Raw genomic sequence first — 27,301 nt, forward strand, 5'->3', positions numbered from 1 at the left:
TTTATGATTTATAAAGTCCTTGGTGATGTAAGTTGTGGTATTATTTGAACTGCAGTCAGTAAATTGGATAAAACATAACCTGTATTTGTAAAGCACACCTTCACCCTTAAGCGTATCTTGGTGCTGAAATGGCCGATGTTTATTGCTACTAACCTCAAAGGATAAAAGGTTAAGTAGACCCAAAAGGATTCGACCAACAACCATGAGGACAAACACAGATTTCCTGCAGTCGGTGCATTCGTTGTCTGAGCCACCAGACCCAGATCTCATGATCGTTTGGTGATTTCTTGACTACTATATTCCAGTATTTTTCCAACATGAATTACCTTTGACATATATTTACATTCAAATGTAATGCAGAATTTCTTATCAATAATTTTTATAACAATATCTATTAAAGAGCAATGAAACTGCAGCACTATCTCTCTATTATCATGTTTGAGAGGACATTAGTTACCTGGAGAACATATTGCAGCATTTATTCAATATGCAATCTTCAAGACAACATCCATGGCCTCAACCTCATAGGTACTTCAGCCCTGCCTCTTCATATGGTGTCTGCGAGGATGTTGGTTAACCTCCAGTGAAATAGTCAGTGTGCATCTATGCAATTCTTTTGCTGACCTCTGTTAATTGTCATTGAATCTGTATCTTTCATCCCAATGCCATACTATATGAGAGGGCCAATCCTTATTGTTATTGAGGATGGTATTAGTGATGTTAGATGATACCACTGGTAATTTCACTGATGATGACATTTGTGGAGAGAAGTGTGATGCCATGAGTGAGTTCATGAGCAGTGCATTGGGGGACAATTATTGTTACTGAGCTAACCATATCTGAGGAACTTGCCATTTTTAGGTTCTGGATCCCTAACCATACCATCCCTTGCTATCTTCAGTGAATGTCTCAAGTTTGGTACTGATACACTCTGGCACCTGCCATCAGTTTCCACTCAGTATCTCTAGAGGCCATGCCCAGCAAGCAGGTCGATCTGCTGTTGATCTCTGCACACAGAACACATTAGAACATTAGTCATATTGTTTGCCCAGTATCCCTGCTTTCAGTACCCATAAGGGTGCAGTACATAGCAATGCCCTTTGTCCAGAAACCGCTGCCCATGGTGCCTTCTGGCCATAGGGTGTAGACCTTGCCTCTACCCTTTGCTGTGTACCACTCCATTCACACACAATGCACAATGGCACCCGTACCACATATGCCCCCGTGCACAGTGTCCACTGTGCCCCATCCTTGATCATTTCATTGACCACAGCACATAAGACATGCCCTTTTATTATGCCCTATGTATGGGACTCATGCCCCTTGTGTCTGCTGAGTCCAGCAAATATATAGGAGCAAAAAGTGCAATATTATTAACATTTTTAAGCATGGGAAGGGAAGGAACCATGACCCATGAGAGGCATAAGTTCACCCCCAAGTGTTATATTAAAGCACAGAACAGTTATATCTATTTACTCAGGGACTAGGAATCTGTCAAACATTCGTAAGAAAGTTGATGGTTTTATGCAACCAATATGTTATCTCCACTGACAATGTAAGGTTCTTAAGTGTGATACTTAGTTAAATAGTGGTCGGATCATACAACATTGTTGAATAGCTCTATTTCACTTTCTAGGTGGTAAGTTAAGGCAGTATGTGATGCAAACACCTTTTATCACTGTAATATAAATGCAGGCTTTAGAGGTGGTAATGTGCGACAAGAATGTACATATGTGTTGTGTGGAACTTTTTGCGATGGTGAGGTGTTCGATTGTTTTAGTATTGCTGCTTCTTTGTGCTACACTATTGAAATGTGATATTGGTCGGTAGGTATTTTGCTTCATTCTGTTGTGACAATGTTGTTATGTTTTAATTGTGTTGTTATATTGGCTTATGTATGTAATTGTGTTATGTTCAGATGTTTAACTTACAAATGTCAACAAATGTTATTATATTTCCTGACAAAAGCAAACATCGTCAAAGTTCCTGTGATAAGCAAACTTTTACAACTTTCTAAGGTGGTAAAATAACGCTGCTCCTAGACAACAGTCAGTACAAAATAGATGCAGAGATAATAGGTCGGATCACAAAATGTTTAGCTAAGGTAGTGCCTGGTGCAAACATCTTTTGCCAATGTATTATGAAAGCAGGTATCTGGAGGTAGAAATGTGTGATGAGAATGTTTGTGCACATATGTTGTGTGGATTTTTTTGTGGTGATGAGGTGTTTTGTTTTTGCATGCTTTGTTTTTGTGCAAAATTACTGCAAAGTAATGATGCATTATACTTTAGTTGTTGTGTTGCATTCTGTTTTTAAAGTTATTTTGTGTTGTGCTCTGTTAGGTTTTAATGGTTTAATTAAGTTGCTTGGTACATGTTAGTGTGTTTTGTTTTCCTTTCGAAATGGCAACAATTCTGCTACATTTCTTTCCAAAAGCAGCACTTTACTTTAAAGTTGAGGGAACAGTCAACATTTACTATCTAAGGTGGTAAAATGTCGCTGCTCCAGCTCTTTAACTAGTTAAGAAACCCATAAGCCCTACATTGTGGCAGATACGGTGCCTTAAATTAGCCCATGCATTACCCACTTGATGTGATCTGGCCCTCAGGAGTCAAAGATGCTGATGAGGAGCAAGGATGCTACAAACATGTATTGCTCAAAATCAAAGCGCATGATTTTCGGAGTCTACTAGGACACTAGTGCGCTTGGAACTTAAGAGCGGTCAAGCACAGAGCTAAGAGGACAGGGTGTCTAGGTGTAATGTGCCCAATAGCAGTGCACCATCAGCATACTTTGCCTACTACATTTCATGTCAAATATCTAACATCATATCTGAGTAGAAAGAGAGTATTATGTGGAATTTCGATGAAAGTGAAATGAGTGTAATGAATTTGCAAGCATTTTAATGAATTTGAAAAGGGTCAAAATTGCTAAAGACACAAATGAGGGCATAAGTAAGGCATGTCGCTTTACCTAGAAGGGCTGCAGTGGCCAGTTCTGCCACGTTGGACCTATGCTTGCTTTCCTTAGTCACAATTAAACAATGCAATGGAAGGACATGGAGGAAAAGAAATAACGTGAATGAAAAAAAACATCATGCGGCAAATGGATAAAGGGATAAATGACATGAAAGACAAGCGAGATGGTGTACTAAATAGATTTTATTTAGCAAATGAGATCAAACAAAACAGGAAAAAAGTGAGAAATCAATACTTTACAGGAAGATGAGGCATCAGTATCGACAAGAGGTACAGTGTAGTAATGGCATCTCAATCACAAGTAGGCATACGTTTTGCACATCACATAGAAACACTTAGTAAACACCACATTAGCGCCATTGGTGATAATTAAAGAATGCTCACCAGAAATTTTGCAGGTGTTGGGGTGAAACAAAGGAAATCTTGGTGATGTTTCAGACAGGTCTGTGGGTAAAGTGTTTACAAAATGTAACATGCCATGCTTTCTTCTCAACAAAGCAGGATGCTTGTGGTTCTCAGTGGTAGATGAATGTTCAGAGGCTGAATTGGCCTCCAGAATCTTCCCCAGGCTGATCTGGTCCCTCTGAAATGCCAGCTGAGCTGTGCCGGAGTCAGTCCTACCCCTACTCGCCAAAGGTATCCAACTTTTCCTACAAAGGTTTCATGTGAAATTAATATCACATGTCGAGGAAGATGAAAAGAATATGCAATGCCTCATTTACTCTCAAATGTGTCACGGTCTCGTGTTGTGAGATGTGAGTAGATGTCATTCCTGTTTGTGTCTTGGCACTCTAGTTCTTTTGGATTACAACTTATAAATCCAGGGCCCTCAGTTAAGAACCAGGGTGCAATGAGAAAACAGAACACAGGGCCAGATATACAAACATTAGGAATACTGATTTCCTAATTGCAATTCTTTCCGAATTGCAAATAGGAAATCGGTATTCCAAATGTATTAAGCTCATTGAGTATCATTTAGGGATTCCTTGCCGGTCACAAATTAATAAAGCAATCTTTCTTTTAGATGCAGCCGTTGCTTTAAAGGAAAACGGGATGTGTTTAAAATGAAAAAAATAAAACCTGGAAGTTTAATTTTTTACGGGTAGGTAGTGGTCTATCGAACCACTGCCAGCTTTTAAAAAATATTTTCATTTACATTCTCAAAAGGGAAGGGGTCCCTTGGGAACACCTTCCCCTTTGCGAATGGGTTACCACCAGTTTTAAACTGGTTGTAAAGTATTACAGTTTTCCGACTGAAATTTGGTCATAAATCAGTAACACATACCATGCCGACAGGGTATTTGGAGGGAACACCCTAAGTACACCCCTTTCAAAATTCCAAATCACAAAATCAAAATGCAATTTGATAACAATTTACAGAATCGCATTTTGAATTTTGTACATTTAGAAAAGCATTATTCAGGGCGCAAATGGCACAATTCAACAAATCGGGCCTTTTGTGACCAGAACAATGCTTTGTACATCTGGCCCTTAGTGATATGACTGACCTGTTACAACTTAATGCTCCTTTCACTGAAACTGGTACTCGGGGCCTGAGGGAATAGTGCATGATTTGGCTAAGGATAAGTATTCATCAGTCTTGAGATCTGACCTTTTCTAGACCGTGATTGGCTTCCACAATGGACTTCCATACGTGAAAGGGATACCATTAGACCCAATTTTGTTTCAAAATAGGGTTCACAAATAACGTAAAGTCAGCAAGATTGCAATGCTCCTGCTCTTAGTTTTCATTTAACCAACTACTCCATTATGGGAGTTGTAAAGAGGTTTACTTAAGTTGATCCAATTAAACTAACAGTTGAAAACAATTATTTGTGAAAGAAAAGCCTAAGAATGGAGCAGTTTTCTTAGTGTTATAGAATCATCTGAAGATTTTATATAAAAGGAAGATCCTTTTTCTAAGGCAGAACAGTGTATTATTACTAGTGTTAGTCACGTTTACGGGAATCTGATCTGCCCTAAAAGCAAGACGTGAGCACAAACTGTATTGGGACCAGGAGCGCTAAATATTAGCATGGCTCTCTTTTTCCTCTCTATTTATATTCCCACATCTCTGGACATTAAACACTTATAGATGTAGTTTTTGTGGGCCGAGTGCACTCTCATTTCAGATTTCTCGCTGCAATATATTTTAATTAATTGTGTAGCAATAGGAGGAGACATAGGAAGCACATGAACTTCCCGACTTCCAAATGGAACAACACTCTCTGAGAAATACTGTGCATCTAGGAGCTCTGGGAAACTCTGCAGGTTCCACCTGAAAATACAGACTGAAAAGGAAAGACTGTATGTGGTAGACTGCAATAATAAAAATTGTATGTTGCAGAATGCAAAAATAAAGACTACATGCTGTCAAGCAGGAAACATAAAGACTGTTTGTTCTATAGTGCAACAATAAAATCCTTAAAAAGAACTTCTACAAATATTTTTATCATTTGAAAACATTATTAAAAAGACAAAGGATCTGATTTACTTTTTGGCATGCATCTCGTTACTCCATCAGGGAGATGGAGTAAATTACTATGTCGCCCTGACAGAGGTGTCACCTGCCAAATTTAGAAATGACGGCCATTTCTAAAGCCTTGGCAGGAACCACCAACACCTCAGTTCCTGTCATTGCTGTTTACAGTTTGGCGTGTTGCTTTATTAACATGACAGAGCATGGCACCAAACTGTTTTCAAAATACTGAAGTGGGATTTCATTTTTGAATATTAAAAAATAAAATGCTCCTCTCACCATAGGAGTTGTCTCCCAAGGTGAGGGGTGCATTTAACAGTTTTCACGTCCCATTACCACCAGTGTTTTCCTGGTGGTGATGAGCATTGAAAACTGACCCCTAATTCCACCCATCTAAAATAGGTGGGTGAAAATAGAGGTCAGCGGCAGGGCCGTCAGAGAGGTTTATTCACAGCAGAGATTGAGTAGTTTATGCCGTTATTAAACCTAAGGTTCATCTGTATATAAATTTGGTAGGCGTACCATTATCATGGCAGTATAGAAACTTTGTTGCCATTGCGATGGAGTATTATACTACCAAGATATAAATCGGCTCCTTAGTCACATTCTAACTCTTCTACAACTGTGTTAAAGTACTATTCTGATTCCAGCCCTAGCAAAGATTCGGGAAAGCACTTCATGGTGAGATAAGGTGCACAGAGCATTTCTTCAGCTATATATTATCGCGTGACAGTTATTTTTACAGTCTTCTTCATTGAGTCTTTATTTTCACATTCTATCTACTTTGGCGAGAAGGTGGAATTTTGTTTGAGAAGTTATTAAAACCCCTTAAAAAGGGTATCACCTCCAATTCTTATCCTGAAGGATAGGAGAAACATAGGTCCATGTCTCTAATGAACCACACAGAGGTAGATGCTCTATCTACCAGACATTGGTATCTTAAATGTCTCCTACAATATTTATGAAATATGTATGGCAGAAAAGAATGTAGCAAAATATTGTCCCAGTGTGCAGGATCTTATTCTAGTCAAAGATTGGGGCATTCATGTTCTACCATGTTCGAGATACTATCAAGCAAAAAAAGACTTGCACTCAGGGAGGAAATCCAGTGCATTTAGACCTCCTCCTGCAACACGCTGGTGCCAATCCAGTGCATTTAGATCTCCTACAATGTGCAGAGGATCAATCTAGTGCCTTTAGATCTCCTCCTACAAAGTGGTGAGGATCAATCCAGTGCCTTTAGATCTCCTCCTACAAAGTGCTGAGGATCAATCCAGTGCATTTAGATCTCCTCCTACCATGTGCCGAGGATCAATCCAGGTGGTGCAATGGTTATACTGGGAAGGAAACAAGCTCCCGGGGACCGGTTTCTGGCATTTCAGCCGTCGTCGGCCCGGCTTGCTTATACTGGGAAGGATCAATCCAGTGCATTTAGACCTCCTCCTACAATGTACAGGAGTGCAATGCGGTGTTCAGGATGTGGGCAACCTAGAAAGATTTATCTTTCCTCCTAAAATGTGTCAGGGTGCAATCCAGTTCATTTATAACTCCTCCAACAATGTGCCGGGGACAATCCTGGGTATTTATATGTCCTTCTACAAAGTACAGGGGGAGATCTATGCATTTATATCTATTCCTACAATGTGCAGGTGGAACAAACAGTGCATTTATATCTCCTCCAATATGCTTCAGGAAATCCAGTGCATTTAGACTTTCTCATACAATGTGCAGGGGGTAATCCAGAGCATGTATATCTACTTGTACAATGTCCAGGTGGTAATCTAGTGAATTCAGACCTCCTTCTATAAGGTCCAGGGGCACTATTTAGTGTATCCAGAGCTGCTGCTACAATGGACAGGGACCCAATCATCACCACAGAGACTAAACTATCAATAGGAGTATCCACAAGTCCTAGACATCCTCCCACAGTGGGCATGGGACCAGTCTAGTGCATTCAGGTATCCTCCTCATTAAGTCTACCTCTGGCCAAACTGATGCACTCAGGAATATGTCTGCAATGTGCAGAACACCAATTTTGCATAGTTGGACATCTTCCCAGACTGCCCTGGGACCAATCAGACTAAGAGACAAGAAAATCGATTTCCTTCTGAATGTGCAAATCACATCTTTACATTAGATGTAAATACCAATTGCCCAGCAACAAACTGTTACAGTGGTGTTTTTCAAAGCGTTTTGTTATGTATGCAAAATGTATACCAGGAACACAGTCAGACAAAAGGTAACTTCAGTGGTGTTTACAATGAAATGACACATTGAAAAGACATTCAACTTGAATGCAGTCATGTCCTGCAGCTTTGCATTCGTCCTGTTTTGACTTGGTGAAATGAGGCACAAGGAGGCAACATTGCATGAATGTTAGAAATGGGTTAGATTGGAGCCCCAGCTATTAGTGATAGAAGTCCTAAGAAGAAACCATCCACTCAGAGGCCTCAAGAAAATATATAGAAATAAAACTATCTATTCTCCTCATATGATCACAAGATCATGTGACAGAGGCATCCAACGTAGGACCAGGAAGCCTGGATCCCAGACGAATTTCCAGCAGGTACATACAGTGAATCTATTTCAAACTTCTTTGCAATAGTTGGTGGATATCCTTAACCTTCACGCTGGATCTACACTTATGGTCCTACATTAGACACTCATGAGGATGAATAGAAAGTTTGACAGAATACCAGGGCCCATCAGTCTTTCCTGCAGCACCTCCTTAGTCTCCAGACTTCAGTTTGAGAATATACGCACTTCCTCACCCAAAAGCCAGTTGTAATAACTTGAAAATACACCTCTATGCTGAATACATCTTTGCTTTATCAGCATCACTGACTAAATCTGGCAAAATAAACTATTCCAGCATCACTCTGTAATGCATCATACTCTTCCCTGTACAACCGATTGGGGTAATTGTATTTATAATCCAATTAAAGTCAAAACAAAATTCTCCAACATATAACAAAAAGTGAGCTCAAACACTCACTTAATTTCTCCTGTTGGAACATTTGGGATGACCACGCATGCCTCTTCTTAAGTGATTGTATCCTCCACTCTTATCACCCCTGGTGCTAGTTTCAGGCGAATCTGGGGTCCTTCTGATATACGTAGCCCAGCACGAAAAGGTAAGTGGAAAGAGGGCGGCTGGCATTTGGGGATCAATAAGGGCTTGTGTGTATTAGGGTGTTTCTTTCTTCTCTCTCTGGCCATCAGTGGTAAATCAAAGTCAACATGTTCAATACCAACAATAGGTCTACTTTTAGTTTATAATTTAGGTCCTACCGAGGAACACTGGGGCAACTATCTGCTTTCATGGATCCCTTTCCAAATCCATGGCCACTCTGAAGAATGGGGAGACTGAGCCTTAATGGGAATTTTCCTTTTGTCCCTGTACCTGCGTAAACCTCATCTAAAGATTGCAGTGCCCTTACTCCTTTTCACTAGGGGCAAAAATAAGGAGACAATTTGACTGTGTATCACTTGGACAAAATATTTCCACCAAATGGGATTTCCTTTCACAACATAATGCACTTTGTAGTACTTTAGGCCAATTGGTTTGCTCATGGTGAAACAGGATTATCATGCCAAGAATACTTTCTTTTTCACCTGGAAGTCATTGAAAGGAAGCCAATGGTCTAATTTAGAGTTTGACAGATAGCTACTCCGCCACAAACTTGATGGATATCACATCCATCCTTTTAGAAGTGCCTTATATACAATGGCCCTTGTGATAGAGCAGGCAAGATATATGTCACGTTTTGACAGAGTATCCCGTTCGCCAAACTGTAAATCAGGCACTTTATCCATGCAAAGCCATTTGCTTATCTGCACTAATGAGGATCAGAAACTCACTCCCTCTCACTAGAGTAGTGGAAGAAAGGGGCCCTACTCTGCATTCCTAGTGCCGAAAGGGACAAGTATATGAAGGAGTGCGGCAATAGAAAAAGCTGCAGCCATGCGATCACCTCCTACAGGGTCGGAATTAATATAGAACAAGGCCTTTCATCATATGGAGCAATCCAAGCGATGGTGAGAAGGGTTACACAGAAACTTTTCTAGCTCCCTTAAACCTATAAAAACTCAAGATATTATAAGGTATAATCTGGGATAACAGGATGGTGCATGAACTTTTCATTAAATGACCGTACGCACATGATCCCTAATCATTGCACAAATGTGTTGCTCCTTCTCTGATAAATGCTCAGATTAGTGCAGTTGTGCTGTAGTTGAAAGGGTCATTTATGATCATATGGTGTCTCCCTCCAGCAGGTACTGTCTTTCAAAATGTACTGAAGGGGATACTTGACTACCGTACAGCCAAAGTAACCCCCTCTTGCTGGCACTCCCACAGAGCATCAACTCCCTCAAGTGACATCACCTATCGAACCCTACATAGGACGACTCCACTCCCCTGCTTACTTGTTTATGTAACTGCAGCAATCAAGAAAGATGTATGTCATGGAGGACAGCAGACTTGAGCAGCCGCAGCCCATGCAGGTAAGTACTGTGGGGCTGAGTGGAGGGGGAGATTTCGACAGACAGCGACAAGGGTAAATTCATTATTTATTTAATTTTCCGTCATCGTCATCTGTCGAAACCCTGCATCCCGCCCCCCACCTGGCCCCACCGCTCTTCCCTGCATGGGCTTGAGCCGTATACAGAGATTAATGATTAAAATACACTTTTTATCGCATTATCTACAGCAGCTGGGGTCTCTTTCCCTACAATTCTTTCAGCTTCACTTTGCCCTTCAAGTGCTTGATATCACTTCTTCATGGTCCAGACTAGTGCCGCCTTGAATCCAACCGACAGGCCTCTCTATAAGACCCCACCCCATCCTTTCTCCTCAGGAAGTGTACCCTCAGTTACTGTTTATATCCCCATAGATCTGCACAATGTAGAAGCCATGCACTGCACCTCCTGCCGCTCTGAGCAGTATCTACAGTATTGACCAACCTAATACAATACTAAGGCGTCTCTCTGGTTACCGACGGGCCCCTTTTTTCACCTGATGATCATGACATCTGTGGCACATGTGCAACAGAGTGAAACAGGCCTAATGGCATGGTTTCTTCAACTCACTCAGGTAATTGCCCTTCTCCTCTGCCCTCCCTTGCCTTCCACACCAGACCCCATTGCAATTCTTGAGTTGCCATTCATTGCCTCTACACTAGGGGGTGCTATGCTGCCTGTTTGGGGGGCTCCTGCTTGAGGGCGCTCCTGCGGTCTAGCTTGCTCATAACCTGGGTAATGTCCACTGTGTTGGCAGCCTCCTTGGCCCTGGCCTCTTCTTCCAGCTGTCTCAGGATCACTGGACTGGGACTGGAGCGGCGGTGGCGGCGCATGAAGGGGAAATTACTGCAAGAGAAAAAAGAACCAAGAATTAACTGAAACAAGCAGGATAAGTTTGATAATAAGAAAATACATCTCACACACTGCCCACAGTTTGGCCTCAGTCCCTATTCACAAAAAGGTGTTCAATAAGCAGAAGCAAATGGCTCGAGATCTCCTCCAGCAGTTCATAGTATATTCACGGAGGAGCAAACAATTTTCCTAATTTTAGTCACAAGCTTGAATATCCTGTGCTCGATTCTGGGGGTCTGGATAGCTTTTTCCCCTCTTGGTCACTACTCAGAAGTGTAACCAGGCCCTTTACCCTCGGGGTCACCTCTCACCACGATCTGCTTTTGTTCAGCAGTCGAATTGCAAAGAACGGGTGCTATACTTTTTCTTTCAATTGGTAGGCATGCTCGGAGAAAAAAGTCATCAAAATTCGTCCACATTGGCATTATCATCTTGTTGAGTACAAAGAGGGTCTGGATCTGTTTCAGGATGCAGTGGGGTGGTCTGACCCAAGGAATCTATGCAGTTTAATGAAGACATCGCATTGACTATAGATAGAGGAACCTCTAGGTGCAGGAGGAAATACGGTCTAAAATTGGCCTGGTATCAGCTGAGGGTCCTCTATAGGGGATTTTGGGTGCCGCCCCCCTGCTTTCTCGCTGTGCGAGAAGGCAGAAACATAAATGGTAATAACGACCATTTGTTTCTGCCTTCTCGCACGGCGAGAAAGCAGAAGTTGCTTGTTGGGGGTGAGCGGTCCTGCTCGAGGGCAGGGGAGAGTGGCTTGCCCACTGTAGTTCATACTGACTGTTTGGGCAGCCTGAGGCCACCCAAACAGTCAGTATGAACAACAGTGGACAAGCCACTCCCCCCTGCCCTCGAGCAACACCGCCCACTCTCCTTGTTCTCTATGTATGCTGCAGCATACATAGAGAAAATGACCCGGGTGGGGCAGCAGCCTCACCAATCACAACGCTGCCATTGCAGCGTTGTGACTGGTGGAGGGAAGGGAGGCTGCCTTCCTGATGACGAGCACTGCAGCCAGGAATTCAAAAGCAGGACGGCGCGAGTCGGGAGTCTCCGGATGGTAAGTTTTACTTTATTTGATATATTTTTTTCCATTAAACCCTTCCTTCCTCCCCCTCAACTCCTCCGCGGCACGACGACCCTATTTCCACCCCCCCACCCGCCCGTAATGCTGGCCGCGACCGCTCAGTTTAATTCAGCTGGAAGAAGAGCATTGCCATCTCCATATCTAATGTTCTCTGAGTTTGGGTTGCTATTTGGCCAGCCATTGCAGCAGGGGTTTGACTCAGTCTTACGAGACCATGCCTGCGTGTGTCAGGGAGAGCAGAGAGTCGTATATCTGTGCATAGGAGAGCTCTGCCGATGCACTCCCCAAATAGACCCTATTTACACCAGGAGCCTGTTTATAGTTTACATGGAATAAGCTATTTAACCCCTGGGGGGGGCGGAGCTAGCCGGCAAGCGAAATGGCTGCCTAGTGCCACTGCTCCGCCGTGCATCGCCCTAAAATCCTTCAATATCCTTCTACTGCAGCATTAACGGGCAGAATCCCGACCTCAGCCAACCCCCTCACCAGCGGGGACTCAGCGGGAGCTCCGGCGGCGCCAGGGTTCGTGTGGTGCAGCTGGGCGGGACGAAGCCCGCGTCACTGAAGATCTGGGCCGCAAGCAGCGGGGCCCAGTGATCACACCAGCCGGCTGGCGTCACCCGACATGCAGCCGCGGACTGCGCTGGTTGCCGGTCCGGTGCCCCGCCCCCACCTAGCATTGCCGGAGGGAGGAAACCGGACGGCCGCTGCCCTCCGCGGAGCTCCGTCGGCTGGATCCGACACGGCGGGACCCTGGGGGCAGCCTTCGGTCCGCGAGTGACGGCGGTAAGACGGTGAGGTGCACGACCCCCCCCATTCCCCCCTGGACATAACGGAGGACTCAGGGAGTGCCGCTGGGGCCCCTCAGTGACTTGCTCTGGAGGCGCCCCCCACCCGGAGGAGTGCGTCGGACAACCCGACGAGGGCATAGTCGAGGTGGACATTTGCGGGGAGGAAGTTGCCCCACCCCCCCTGGACTGCGCAGAATTAATTCCTGGCGCCTTAGGTGCTGTCTTGTGTGGCGCCGGATCTCGCCTGCAGGCGGTTGGAACGACGAGCCCGAGTTGTGGAGAGACCCCCCTGCAGCGACGTGGGCGCGGGACTCTTGGCCCCCAGTCCTCTGTTACTCTGAATTAAGGTTTGGGCTTCGAGGAGAGTGTGGGGGCCACGGCGAACGACGAAAGCTGAAGTGGACTCTTGTGGCCTCCTTGGCGAGCCGGCCCACCCCGCCCCGCTGGGTGGCGGCTTGGGCCTCTGGGGACGCAGACCAATGCCAGGACCCTGCCTTTCCTTGTGCTCTTCACTACCTACCGGTCCCCGCACTCTGTGTTGCACAGAAGCTGAGCGCTGATAGACAATGGGCAAAGGAGACAGGACACAGAGCAAGCTGCCCTTCTCCCAAAAACGACTGCTCCAACAAAGCCCGGCCATGGAGGATGGCCCTACGACCCATACGGAGGCGGCTCGAAGCGACGACTTGGACCTAAAGACTATGTTAATGTCCATGGAGCAAGGAATACAGTCCAGCATATCGGCCCTAGGGTCCAAGATTGACGCCATGTCGTACAGGATGGACCGGATGGCGGAACGCTTAGACAAGCATGCGGAAAGACATGACATGGCGGAACGACGTATGACTCAGGTCGAGGAGGCTCAAACGGACCTGAACACGGCGCAGAAGAAAATGGAGAGAATGATGCAGGTCCTGAGTGATAAGACAGAGGATTTGGAGGCGCGCTCGCGACGCTGCAATCTACGCATCACGGGCCTTCCGGAGACCACCTCCACTGGTCCCATGGAACGCTTTGTAGACGATCTCCTCACGAAACTGCTGGGAGACGGAGTGTTCTCGGCCATGTTGACGGTGGAGAGGGCCCATCGGTCGCTGGCACCCAAACCGCAGCCTGGCGCGCCACCGCGCCCAATCATAGCGAAACTCCTCAACTACAGGGACAGAGACACTCCGCTCCGCCTGGCGAGGGCCAAAAAACACCTACAATACGAGGGGTCTGCCATCTCGCTATGTCGTAATTTGACAATGGCCGGGGTAGCGCTTAGCTTTGCTACACGCTATTCTTCTTATCTTGACCATATTAGAAAACGCCATCTTGTATGATACGGCGGCCATCTTAGATCATGAGCGGCCTCGTGGCCAGCATGCTCTTTAGTCCGTTGTCCGTGCCACTGACCGCTTGAGTTTGCCCAGCAACAGGCTATTTTTAGTAACGGTCAAGCCTACACATGCGCAGTATCAACTGACCAGTCACCTCTCAGGAATGTGCCGCCAAACTGACCAGTGGGGTTGTAACCCCTCCCATGAGTTGGCTGTGTTCCAAAAATGACCATATATGTACTTAAAGCTTTGTAACTATGTACCGCCTATCTTTTTGTTACCTGTAAATTGTATAAAAGAACGAGTCACACCGATGTTCGTTGTGATACTTCTTGCATTGCCGAAGGGTGCTGTAGGAATGTACCACCACCCCATGGGGTCTTAATAAACTTGTTCTTTGTACTTTTCAGTTTCCGTGCCAACAGTTCTTTCAGCGTAAGTGGGTTATCTACGGAGCATGTAGGCCTTGGGAACCCGATACGACAAATTGGCGACCACGAAGGGACTCATCGGCGACTCGGATGCCCGAAGGAGAGGTCGTGACGAAGGATTGGACACTCGCCATGGACGCGTACGCTGCCACCGAGTGACCCGAGTCTTGGCACCCACGGTGTTTCTTCCTTTCCTTCTGATCTGACCTTCCAGGTGGCGCCGGTCCCCGACTGAGATCTGATCGTTTGCGTTGCTGTGCAGTGCCTGTTTGGCTGATTCGATTAAAGACCTTGGCAGTTGGAATCTGGATATTTGAAATTGGGTAAGATTTGTGATCGGTAAGGTAGTTTTCGGACGCTTACTGAAGTTCTATGATTTGCGATCGGTAAGGTAGTCTTCGGACGCTTGCCGAAGTTCTATGATTTGTGTCTATGATTTGAGTTAGCTAACATTTGTGACTTTGTGACCTTTTAATCATATGTGTAGTGCACTTCACATAGGCAGGCATGTAGAGATGTTTCTCTAATTTTGTTTTTTTTTCCTCTGAGCGGCACACGTGTGTGAAGTACTGTAAGTGCCAGTTTATACTGTATCACGCTTTCGTGATATTTTCTGAACATGCCTGTTTTAAGCACACTCCGAGGGATGTGCTGTCTTGGAAATGGTACCTCAATTAGGTTAGCGGAATCACAGCCGGCTCCCCCAGAAGGAACTCCAAATCGTGAGATGTACATAAAATTTGGCCTTCCCCCCATAATGTACAGCAAATTATGGCATAAATACACTAAAACCGATCCTGAATTACAATGGCCACTACATGGGTCGTTCGATTTGCGAAAGGTTCAGTTTGTGGAGCAGTGTTTGTTCCAACGTAGGTCTAGACAGAATATGTTTGATTGTGTGCGAATGTGGGAGAAAGCGGTGCGTGAACGAATGAAACGTGAGGTTGCCTTGGCGGACAAAGAGCAGCGCAAGGCTGCTCGAGATAAGGCTTTACAGCTTGAGGAAAAGGAGGCTCAGGAAAAGAGAGAGAGGGAGGAACAGGAACGTAAATTGCAAGTGACTGGTCAATTCCCTATTCGTCGACCGCTTTATCCTGTCCTTAATAATGAAATTGATGCTTTTTCGTTACTAGATCGATCGCCGCCTCCGTACGTTCCACCTACGGCTCCGACTGTGGACTCGGACGATGACGGACAGGATAAGTCGGGAAAAGGGAGCAAGTCCAGTGTCAGGTTCTCTGCGGAGAAAGCCGCGAACTTGCGTAGTTGGGCCCGTAAAGTGAATACAAATTTTGTTACTCTGGCTGAAGTTGTTACTGAAAGGGGTAAATGGACAGAGCGAGAATTGTTGTATTTTTTGACTACTTTAGCTGATGAAGTTGTTACTACATTTCGTAAATTTTCGGACACGTTAGAACCTAAGGCTGTGTCAGTTCACCGTGAGAATTTGGATAAAGGTGTATTTGATCTTTCAGATGTCGATGCCTTTTATAAGCAACTGATCCAGCTGCGGGATGAGGCGTCCAGGTTGCGGGATGAGCGGAAAAAGGAGAAGGAGTCCGGGCCGGAGACCACTGGACAGGCTAAGGAGTGTTCTTTCCGGGGTTCAGATAAGAATTCTAACGTGCATGTTATGCCTATGCGTGAAGCCGCACCTTTGTATGTTCCGCCTAAAGGGGAGGGTACAGATGACGATAAAATGGCGAAGGATGCGAAGGGGTATTTTATATATAATTGGGTGTATACGCCTTGGAATAGAGCAGATGTTATGGCGTTGAAAAATTCTTTGCCTGACCTTCGTAAAAATCCGGCAGCATTTTATGAAGGGGTTGAAGGAGCTATTTCGTCCTGTGTCATGACTCTGGTTGATATAGATTTGTTTTTTGGGTTAATTCTTCCGCCTGACATGTGGAGACTAATTCGTAAAAATAATGACGAAACAATACTTGGGGGGACGTGGAAAGAAATAAACGAAGCAGATTTAGATAGGGAACCTGCATGTAAGCCATGTGAGTTGATTCTAAACCTCCCGGCGGCTATTTTGATTAAATTAAAAACACTCGTTCCTTCTAAAAAGATCGATTGGACCATGTTAGCTTCGTGCAAACAAAAGTCAGATGAAACGGTGTCAGATTTCTTTACACGCTTTGAGGAAGCATTTCATGATTACAGTGGTCAATCGTTAACAGATGATACGGGTAGGCATTTGTTCGTAGATAAGTATGTGGCTAGTCTCCTACCGGAGATTGCCAAAAGATTAAAATCGAGTGAAAGTTCCTGGGCCACGGCGACCCCTGCTTCTTTGTTAACTATGGCTCAGTATTATGAGCGACAGGAATTGGAGGCTAAGGAAAGTATTGATAAGAAAGCGAAGGAATTGAAAACAAAGGTGATGTTGGCGCAGGTTCGGGGAACGCAATTTAGAGGAAATGATAGAGGCAGACGAGGAGGGGGTAATGGGTCGTACGGGCGTACGGATATAGCGGAGGATCAATGTGCCTATTGTAAGGAGTTTGGGCATTGGGCTGATGATTGCCCGGTACTTCGTGAGCAGCGTAGTCAGTGTGGTCGTGGAGGTGGACGGTCGAGGGGAAGTTATTCGGGGGCGAGAGGTAGAGGAGGCGATCGTAGCAGGTTTGAGGAGAGGGGCCGTGGCCAGGATGAGCGCAACACCTTTGATAGACGGAACCAGTACCAGATATCGGAGGGCGAGAATGTGGAGCATCAGGATTATGCACATGCATAGGATTGCGTAGGATGGGGTACGGAATCAGTTGAAGTGCCAGTAGATCAGAGTGGTCCATATGTATCAGCGGGCATCTTGGGTTCTACTGATCAGTTTCTAGTCGACACAGGGGCTACTCGTAGCGCTTTGTCTAAAAACTTGGTTACGAGGGCTCCCCTGTCTGGCGATATGATTACATGTATTGGGTTTGACGGCACACCCACTCCCAGCCCATTATCGAAGCCTCTTGCACTTTGTCTTGACAAATTTTTTAGTTTTGGTCAATTTTTGCTGTCGCCCTATACACCAGATAACATCTTGGGCATTGATTTGCTTAAATATTTTCGAGCAACGATACGTTGCGCTCCGGAGGGAGTGCGAGTTATTTTGAATGATAATTATCCAGATTCAGACAGATTTTTTACTATACAAGAATGTGAAGCATTAGCCTCTCTCCCTCATACGTTGTGGGCGACCTCGGATACGGATGTGGGACAGATGCTCATTCCACCTATTCGTATTACTGTAAGGGAGGGAGCGCTTTTGCCACGTGTACCGCAGTATAAGATATCCAGGGAAGGTGAAATTGCTTTGACACACATTGTCCAAGATCTGATCATCGCAGGGGTAGTGGAGGAAGTCCCCTATAATGTTTGCAATAGCCCTATTCTTCCAATCCTTAAGAAAGATACTGACGACAAGGTTTATCGATTTATTATTGATTTGAGAGAAATTAACAAAATTGTCATTCCCCAATACCCGGTGGTGTCTGATATCACGACATTGCTTACATTGGTCCCCCCAACGGTGACGACCTTTAGTGTCATCGACCTGAAAAATGCGTTCTTTTCCATTCCTATCCATCCCGATAGTAGATACTTATTTGGTTTTACGTTAAATAATAAATCGTATAGATTTTGTCGTGTTCCTCAAGGTTACACTGAGAGTCCGAGTATCTACAGTCAGGCTTTGAAGAGACAGCTTGATTCCTTTCAATTGCAATCTGGAGTTGCCCTTATCCAGTATGTCGACGACATTCTCTTAGCTGCTGACACTTATGCGCAATGTGAGGAGAGTACGCTTGCTTTACTTTCCTTTCTGGCTCAGCATAATCACAAAGTCTCGAAGAAGAAGCTCCAATACTGTAGACCCAAGGTGACCTACCTCGGTCATCTTTTGTCTAAGGAGGGGCGTGCATTAACATCAGATCGAATCCAGGCGATTTTAGATACACCAGTCCCCCGCACACAGAGAGATGTACGTGCTTTTATAGGATTAACGTCCTTCTGTAGACAGTGGATCATGGGGTTTTCACATATTATCAAACCTTTGTTAGCGTTACTGTCCAAAACTACACCAATGCCCCTTGAATGGACAGATGAATGTCAACATGCCTTTGAACAACTGAGACAGGCCCTTTGCTCTGCACCCGTGTTAGGTACACCAGATTATTCAAAGATTTTCACGTTGTACGTGCACGAGAAAGATGGGTGCGCGTTATCAGTGTTAGTGCAAGCACACGGGGACAAACAAAGGCCATGCGCATACTTCTCGGCGGTTCTTGACCCTGTAGCATGAGGGTTACCTGGGTGTTTTCGAGCAGTTGCAGCAACAGCGGTAGCTATACGACAGAGTGAGGGAATAGTTTTATCGCACAAATTGTTGGTGTTAGTTCCCCATGCAGTTGATGCCCTGTTAAATCAGACGAAAACCCAGTATCTCACGAGTGCACGTTTGACAGGATATGAGCTCACACTTCTGGCGCCACATATCACACTGAAAAGATGTGCTACCCTGAACCCTGCCACTTTATTGCCCTATCCGGTGGAGGAGGGTCAGGAAGAAAAACATCATGACTGTGTTTTCCTGACCGAGGAACAGACAAAGGGTCGTGTCGATTTACAGGATATGCCACTTCCAGATGTGGATGGGAAACTGTGGGTTGATGGATCGTGTTTGAGGCTGCCAGATGGTACGACTTCCGCAGCATACGCGATCACGACACTTAAGACAGTGGTAGAAACAGCACGAATACCACAAAAATCAGCTCAGGCAGCAGAGCTGATAGCTTTGACGAGAGCCTGCGAATTGAGTGCTGGCCTATGTGTGAACATATACACAGACAGCCGGTACGCCTTCGGAGTAGCACATGATTTCGGGCTACTCTGGAGAGAACGTGGGTTTTTGACTTCTCATGGAGTACACATTATGCACGGAGAACTGGTGCGTGATCTCCTAAACGCGTTGCTTTGCCCAAAGAAAGTAGCGATCATTAAATGCAGTGCCCACAAAAAGATCACTGATAAAGTGGGCCAAGGAAATGCTTTTGCGGACAGTATAGCGAGACAAACAGCTATGTCCCGAACTGACTCCCCCATGTATGTAACAAAATCACAAGCGGAGCGATGGTACGATGCTAGAGCGGAGATACTAGATATCCAAAAGTCAGCGACTGAAGCAGAACTTGCGGCATGGGCAGCAGATGGGGTGCTAGACGATGAGGGTTGTTGGAGAAGCAAAGACATGGAGAAATGGAAATTGCCTGCAGCTTACTTGCAAGCGATGGTTCAGATGACTCACATGATAGCACATGTGGGAGCTCTTGCGATCACTCGATTATTATCATGAGTTTGGGAGCATCCCGAGATTGCCAATACAGCCAAGAGAGTAGTGCAGACCTGTCTGATATGTTTACAACACAATCCTGCAAAAGGGACCCATACTCCGAAAGGAGGGTTCGTTCCACCTTCTGCACCATTTGAGGTACTCCAAATGGATTACATCCAGCTTGAGCGCTGCAATAACCTTAAGTATATCCTAGTGGTGGTATGCGCTTTTAGCAAATGGGTTGAGGCCTTCCCCACGAAAGATAATACAGCTTTAACAACAGCTAAGGTGTTGCTCAAGGAGTACTTTCCTCGCTTCGGAGTTTGCAAATTTTTGTGGAGCGATAATGGGCATCATTTTGTTGGGAAAATTGTGGAGTATGTGCTGAAGGGGTTGGGGATCCAGCAGAAGTTCCATGCTGTGTTCCACCCTCAGTCAGCAGGTCTTGTCGAGCGGTATAATGCTACGTTGAAGCTGAAACTAGCTAAGATTGTGGCGTCCACGTCATTGAAGTGGCCGGATGCCTTGCCGCTAGCATTGCTCTCTCTTAGATCAGTCCCCCACTCTCGAACAGGCCTCACACCGTATGAAGTGGTGTTTGGAAGGCCTATGAATATATGGGGAGTGCCTAACACATGATGTGCCTTGCATTATGATGAACGATTATTTGGCATGATTAACAAATGATTTGCTTTCTATTCATCAACAGGTTCGAGAAGCGCTCCCTGACAATTCTACTGGAGAGGCTCACAATCTCCGTCCTGGGGACTTTGTTATGATCAAGTCGTTTGAGAGGGCGAACAGCTTGGAACCAAGGTGGCGTGGCCCCGAGCAGGTCATCCTGGCTACCCGAACAGCTGTACGGGTGACCAACAGAAAGCGGTGGATACACTCAACTCACTGCCGGCGTGTCTCTCCGGACCTGGTGAATCCTACCGTGCTGACTGACTACAAGGAGATTCTGGATAAAGAAAAGAGCCCAGCTGTGACGTCGGCCGAAGTTGAGGGAGCCTTCCCGGACCACACTGTTTCTGGACGACAGCGGTACAATCTGCGGCCACGATAAGGAGAAGATTTTTTTTGGTTTTCGAGACTGGATGGTTACCGCTCTGGGGTTTGTGAAACGGAGACCGGGAATCTCAAGGGGGGGGGATCAGTTCTGCCAAGAGTAGCGACACCCGTCTTGACCCCGGAGAAGAAAACAACGGCTACCTCGGAGCTCAGCACCGTATTTTTCTTTTTTTAGGTATACATTTGAGACATTGTGAACTTTTTGAACTATGGCGTTTTCTGCATCACGAGACAAAAGAATACTTGGTGCCATTCTGTTTGTCTTGACAATTGTGGTGATAGCGGTAATAGCCTGGGTAGTGGAACTTGTGGTGCCTGTACGTAAACATTTGCTGCCAACTACCCCGGCTCCATCTGAACATTTTCACTTCACCTTGCCCTACCATGAAGAACGGCACCGACAGACTTACTTGAACAATAGCTTTATTCAGATTCTGCATCATACTCATAATATGACAAATACTTCCAATTGTTGGGTGTGTGGGATGTTGCCTGGTCATCAGAAGAAAGGGGGCACTCCACTCATTCCACTCCCGTTTTCGCATAATGGATCCTGCAATGCCTGGTACACTCTTCTATTCACTTTGCGATGGCCAACAAAAGGGGGGGTGCTTTTCCGTTTGAATAAAATTTGCTACCATGACCGGGATGGGTATCCACGAGCTGAGGGTACTCGATTTGAATGGGAGGAGTACCGCCCCGACAATGCCTCTGCACCTCGTATTTACAGCAACCAAAGGAATATTAATGTATCCAGTTCACATGTTATTAATGTTATTGCAACTAAGGCTGATTTGTGCATACGTAATAAAGGTACAATCCCGGTTGGGAAAAGTGAATGCAACACTACACTTACATTTGACAGCCCGAATGGCATATTGTTTGTGGCATCTCGTAATACGTATTTTATTTGTGGAACAAAAGGCTACCATCAGCTCCCGTTGGGATGGTTAGGCACTTGCTATGTATCCTTTGTATTGCCCCCTGTCTTCATTGCCCCACCAATGTACCATAATGATTACATCCTTTACCATGATTTTGTATTGAACCGTGTTAAGCGTGCTGTGATCTTAGATGACATCGATCAGACTGATACTGCCTTGCAGCAGTACGTGGACTTTAATTTGGGACTGTTTTCTTTTGTGGGGGCTGCATTGAATAGCAGGAAAATACCACGATTGACCCGTGTTGTTGAGGCTGTAGCCAATGATACTGCTATTGCATTAGGAAACATTACCGAAGAACTTCAGATTTCTAGGATTGTTACGCTTCAGAACAGAATGGTTCTAGATGTGGTTCTAGCTGACCGTGGGGGGGCATGTAGAATCATCGGAAGCAGCTGCTGTGTATACGTACCTGATAATTCACCATCTGTTTATGATGCCATTTCGAAATTGCATAAAATAGCGGCTGAGATACATCCAGGCAATGGAACGTGGACTCTTTCAGGGTGGTTCTGGTCTATGCTTACCACTTGGGGTTGGAAATTGCTCACGATTTTATGTATCATTGTGGGGATACTGTTCTCCATATGTTTATGTATACAATGTGGCCCAGCCTTATGTTCCATATGTTTATCGGCTTGCATTCCATCAAGGCGAGCTCTTGCTCAAAACAAAATGATGCTTCATAAAGAAGTGGCTCAAATAATGTTAATTGATATTGAAGACGAACACCCCGACTATGTCCACTATGAGGTAGCTTCAGCTAAACGCTAAAAGGGTCGTCTGTCGTAATTTGACAATGGCCGGGTTAGCGCTTAGCTTTGCTACACGCTATTCTTCCTATCTTGACCATATTAGAAAACGCCATCTTGTATGATACAGCGGCCATCTTAGATCATGAGCGGCCTCGTGGCCAGCATGCCCTTTAGTCCGTTGTCCGTGCCACTGACCGCTTGAGTTTGCCCAGCAACAGGCTATTTTTAGTAACGGTCAAGCCCACACATGCTCAGTATCAACTGACCAGTCACCTCTCAGGAATGTGCCGCCAAACTGACCAGTGGGGTTGTAACCCCTCTCATGAGTTGGCTGTGTTCCAAAAATGACCATATATGTACATAAAGCTTTGTAACTTTGTACCGCCTATCTTTTTGTTACCTGTAAATTGTATAAAAGAACGAGTCACACCGATGTTCGGTGTGATACTTCTTGCATTGCCGAAGGGTGCTGTAGGAATGTACCACCACCCCATGGGGTCTTAATAAACTTGTTCTTTGTACTTTTCAGTTTCCGTGCCAACAGTTCTTTAAGCGTAAGTGGGTTATCTACGGAGCATGTAGGCCTTGGGAACCCGATACGACAGCTATATCCGGACTTTACAGCAAAAGTCCAAGAGGAACGGAAACAGTTTATCCCCCATAAGAAGCGGCTTCGAGAGTTGGGTTTAGACTACGCCTTACTGTATCCAGCCAAACTCCGCGTCAACAAGGGCGGGCACTCACACATCTTCACTGACCCCAAGGCACTGCAACAGGCGATGAAGAGGTGGGCGAAGGAACAGAAATCGAACTCCGGAAAACCGCAGGAGGACGAAGACGCCGACAGCGGACTGGATGAGCAAGACTGAACACTGTCCCTGTTAGCTTTTACTAAATGCCTCTAAGGTTGGGGACTCTGGGACAGAGGCGTACTGTTTCTCTCTTCGGGAGGAGTTCTGGGGAGATCGAGGACCTATGAGACCGGTGCTGATTGCGCAGATAAGTGGTATTGCTGGGGGGGTGTGGGGGGGGCCTTGATGGGGATGTATGCTTTTATTGTCCTGGGGACGCACCGCAGCCCAGTGCGAGTGCCCTGTCATTGGCCTCTTAAAGGCAAGCAACCTGGTTCTGGGGCACATGGACAGGGTCTATTGGGACGAGGCGAGTGCTGGACAATCCTCTGAGTTCTGTCTGCTGCGAGACTTTGAGGTGCTGTGCACGGCGGAAGCGGGTGGAAGGGCACATGAGCGATCTGAGAGGGGAATAGAGACTATGTCACTCGGCTCCCTGCTGCCCTGCGCGCTTTGCACTCTGTTTTGGTTGATGACCCTGGTTGGGGTGGGTCTGTTGGGGGGCGGGGAGGGAGAGATGCTGTCGGACCAGGTTGGGGTGGGTCTGCTGTGGGTGGTGGGTCGAGGCGTTTTGGGGTGGGGGTTTTTTGGAGGTTCGCTGCTTTGGCGGTTACAGTGTTTGGGGGGGCTGGGGAGGGGAGGGATGGGGGGCACGAAAGGGGGGAATCTGTCCTTGAAATGTTCACTGCACCACTCAGGTGATTTGGGGAATGATGGTGATAATGTTGTGCTGTGCTGTTGTATTGTCCTATGTCAGCCCCAATCGCAGATAGACGGATGACGGCTTCGGCCTCCTCTGCCGATACCCTGAAGGTGTTAACGTGGAATGTTAGGGGTCTTAACGACCACAGGAAATTACGGAAGGTACTCCACTACCTGCAAAGACACCAAGTAGATATTGCCCTGATCCAGGAGACACATTTGCCTCTCACAAGCAAGTTTCTACAGCATAGGGGCCTATTGGGTAACTCTACTGTAGCGGGCTACAGCACACATTCCAGAGGGGTGCTAACGTGGGTGAATCCTCGCTCCAAACTGGCTCTGCACCCGATTATGGCATACCCCGAGGGTCGTTATCTCATATCGAGGTGCGAGGGGAAGGGACACACAATATTTATAGTGAATGTTTATGGCCCGAATTACGACTCCCCGGACTTCTATACCCGGCTAGCTCAAGGTTGTAGGCAATACACCTCTACCTCCATGCTCTGGGGAGGAGACTTTAACTTGGTGCTAAACCCCGGACTGGATAGATCTTCGGGCCCTATGCGAAAGCCTGCTGCGGCGGCTATGGCTCTTACAGCCGAGCTGTTGACCCTAGATATGGTAGATGTGTGGAGGTCTCGCAATGGGGGTAGGGGTGGGTATACACACTACTCTTCCTTTCACGATATCCACACTAGAATCGATTACTGGCTGGCCTCTCATTCCATCACTAGTCAAATTGTAGAGTGCTCTGTGCTCGCGCGTACCCTGTCCGACCACTCACCTATACTATTGACATTAGAGGCGCCGCGGCGTGGGATCCCCCCGTTTCTTTGGCGCTTTCCGCCTTACGCCCTACTCGACGACGCGTTCCGGGGAGAGGTGGCGGGAGAGATAGACCTCTTCTTCGAGAAAAACTTGGGCTCAGTGGAAGACTTCCAAACTGTCTGGGAGGCATTCAAGGTTTTCATTCGCCGGGTGGTCAAGGCTAAGCACTCCAGTGTTCTGAAGGCTATCCGGCAGCGGCTTCATGCCCTGGAGTCCCAACTGGCCGTCTTGGAGGCGCGACTTCTTGCAGACCCTGATCCAGCGGTGACTGCCGAAATACGGACTCTGGTCTCGGAATTCAATGAGGAAGCAGATAGGGAGGTCTGTTTCATGGGGAAATATGCCTCGGCGAGGACCTATGGGGAAGCCGAACGCCCCAGCTCCCTACTGGCCAGAATATTGCGCGAGGAAAAGAGTGCCCCCCGACTGACAGAATTGGATACCCCGGGAGGGTCCACGGCCACGACGGACGCAGACATCATCTCTGTCTTCCGTGACTACTACTCTGACTTATACTCTACCAAGTCCGCTGACCTGGAACCAGACATAGACGATTACCTAGAACATATACAATTACCGTTTCTGGCGCAGTCGGACAGAGAGTTCCTCATGGCGCCCATTCAGGCAGACGAGGTGTCTGAAGCCTTGGCTTCCATGCGGTCCCATAGTGCTCCCGGAGTCGATGGCCTGACAGTGGGTTTTTACAAAGCTTTCCAGGAAAAAATCATCCCACACTTGCTGTCTTTATTTGACGAAATAGGCGAGGAAGGCAGCATGCCGGAAACGATGAGGGAAGCCCAGTTGGTTACCATCTTGAAGCCGGGTAGACCCCCTCACCTTTGCAGTTCGTACAGACCGATATCCCTCCTAAATGTTGACGCGAAACTTTATGCTAAAGTCCTGGCCACCCGACTATCCCTCATCGCTCCGGAGATAGTAGCCCCGGAACAGGCCGGCTTCGTCCCGGGGCGGAACCTGTCCTATAACATCCGAACGGTACTGGGTACGATGCAGCACGTCCGTTAGGATGCAAAGGCGGTGGCCATCTTCCTGGACGTGGAGAAGGCGTTCGACTCCGTCGAGTGGCCATTCATGATCCGGGTCCTCCGCCGCATGGGTCTGGGAGAGCAGTTTTTACAGATGATTGGTGCTCTGTACTGGAGGCCGACAGCCAGGGTGCGACTTGGGGATCGAGTCTCGGAACCCTTTCCCATAAGCAGGGGAACAAGACAGGGATGCCCTCTGTCCCCCCTGTTATATGCTCTGGTGGAGGAACCGCTGGCGTGCACTTTGCGAGAGTACCATTGGCATCGGGGGGTTAGCTTCCCGTCCTACAAAATTGTCATCTCTACTTACGCAGACGACACGCTACTGTACGTTCGTAACCCGGAGTCGAACCTCGCCCCGGTCCTGAGAGAGGTGGTCCGTTTTGGTGCCCTCTCGGGCTTGCGAGTGAACTGGGAGAAATCTGCGGTGTTTCCCCTGACCCCAGTAACTGACCGCTTCGAAATGGACTACCCGCTCACCTGGACTACGGACCCGGTCCGATATCTGGGCATGATGATCCACATCGACCCGGAAGTGCTCTTCAAGGAAAACTATAGAGTAGCCTTCAGTAAATGTGAAGACGATGTTGAACGCTGGTGCAGGCTCCCGCTCTCTTTAATGGGTCGGGTGGCCATCATGAAAATGGTGCTCCTACCGAGATTCTTGTTCTTGTTTTCCACCCTGCCCATAGTGCTTTCGCGAACCTTCTTTTGGAATATGACAAAACTGATGACTAGACTGGCCTGGGGCGGTAAGCAGCCACGCGTGCGCTGGAATACGCTCACGCTGCCGTACGAGCTGGGGGGACTCGGCGCGCCCGACTTGGAACGGTACTATAGAGTGGCCCAGGCCACGCATTTACACACATGGATCCACGGGGACAAGAACATCCCGCACGTTCGGATGGAGCGGCTGTTTGCGGATCCTCTTCCGCTCCCAGCCACGATCTGCACCCCAACAGACCGCCGAGTGGGCGTCCTGGATTCCATAACGGCCACAAACCATGCCTGGAATGAGTTATTAAAGGCCAGGGACGAAGTGCTGTTATATTCCCCCGCGATGGCAGTGGAGTGGCTACAATGGCTGACTCCCATCGGAGACAGAAATGTTATTCGTGCACTTCATGACCTCGGGATTAAGACGGCAGGCGCGTTGTTTGTGGACGGCTGGGCCAAAACATGGGACCAGGTGGCCCTGGAGGTGGAGCATCCGACCCTGCTACAGCGGTTCCAATTTCATCGACTTCGAGGAGCCTTGAGGGAAATCCTGGGGCCAGATATGCCAGAGCCGCCGGACAT

General features: G+C 46.7%; 1 protein-coding gene across 1 annotated transcript in view; it reads right to left on the bottom strand.

Moving 5' to 3' along the window:
* Nucleotides 1-27,301, bottom strand: part of RGS9 (regulator of G protein signaling 9) — a 956,925-nt gene that overhangs the window by 138,820 nt on the left and 790,804 nt on the right. Inside the window, exon 17 of the mRNA XM_086930945.1 lies at nucleotides 10,710-10,824. Within this exon, the coding sequence (XP_086787071.1) occupies nucleotides 10,710-10,824 (115 nt within the window). The remainder of the gene's footprint in view (nucleotides 1-10,709; nucleotides 10,825-27,301) is intronic.

Source organism: Lissotriton vulgaris, chromosome 7, assembly GCF_964263255.1.
Source record: "Lissotriton vulgaris chromosome 7, aLisVul1.2, whole genome shotgun sequence".
NCBI classification, from domain to species: Eukaryota; Metazoa; Chordata; class Amphibia; order Caudata; family Salamandridae; genus Lissotriton; species Lissotriton vulgaris.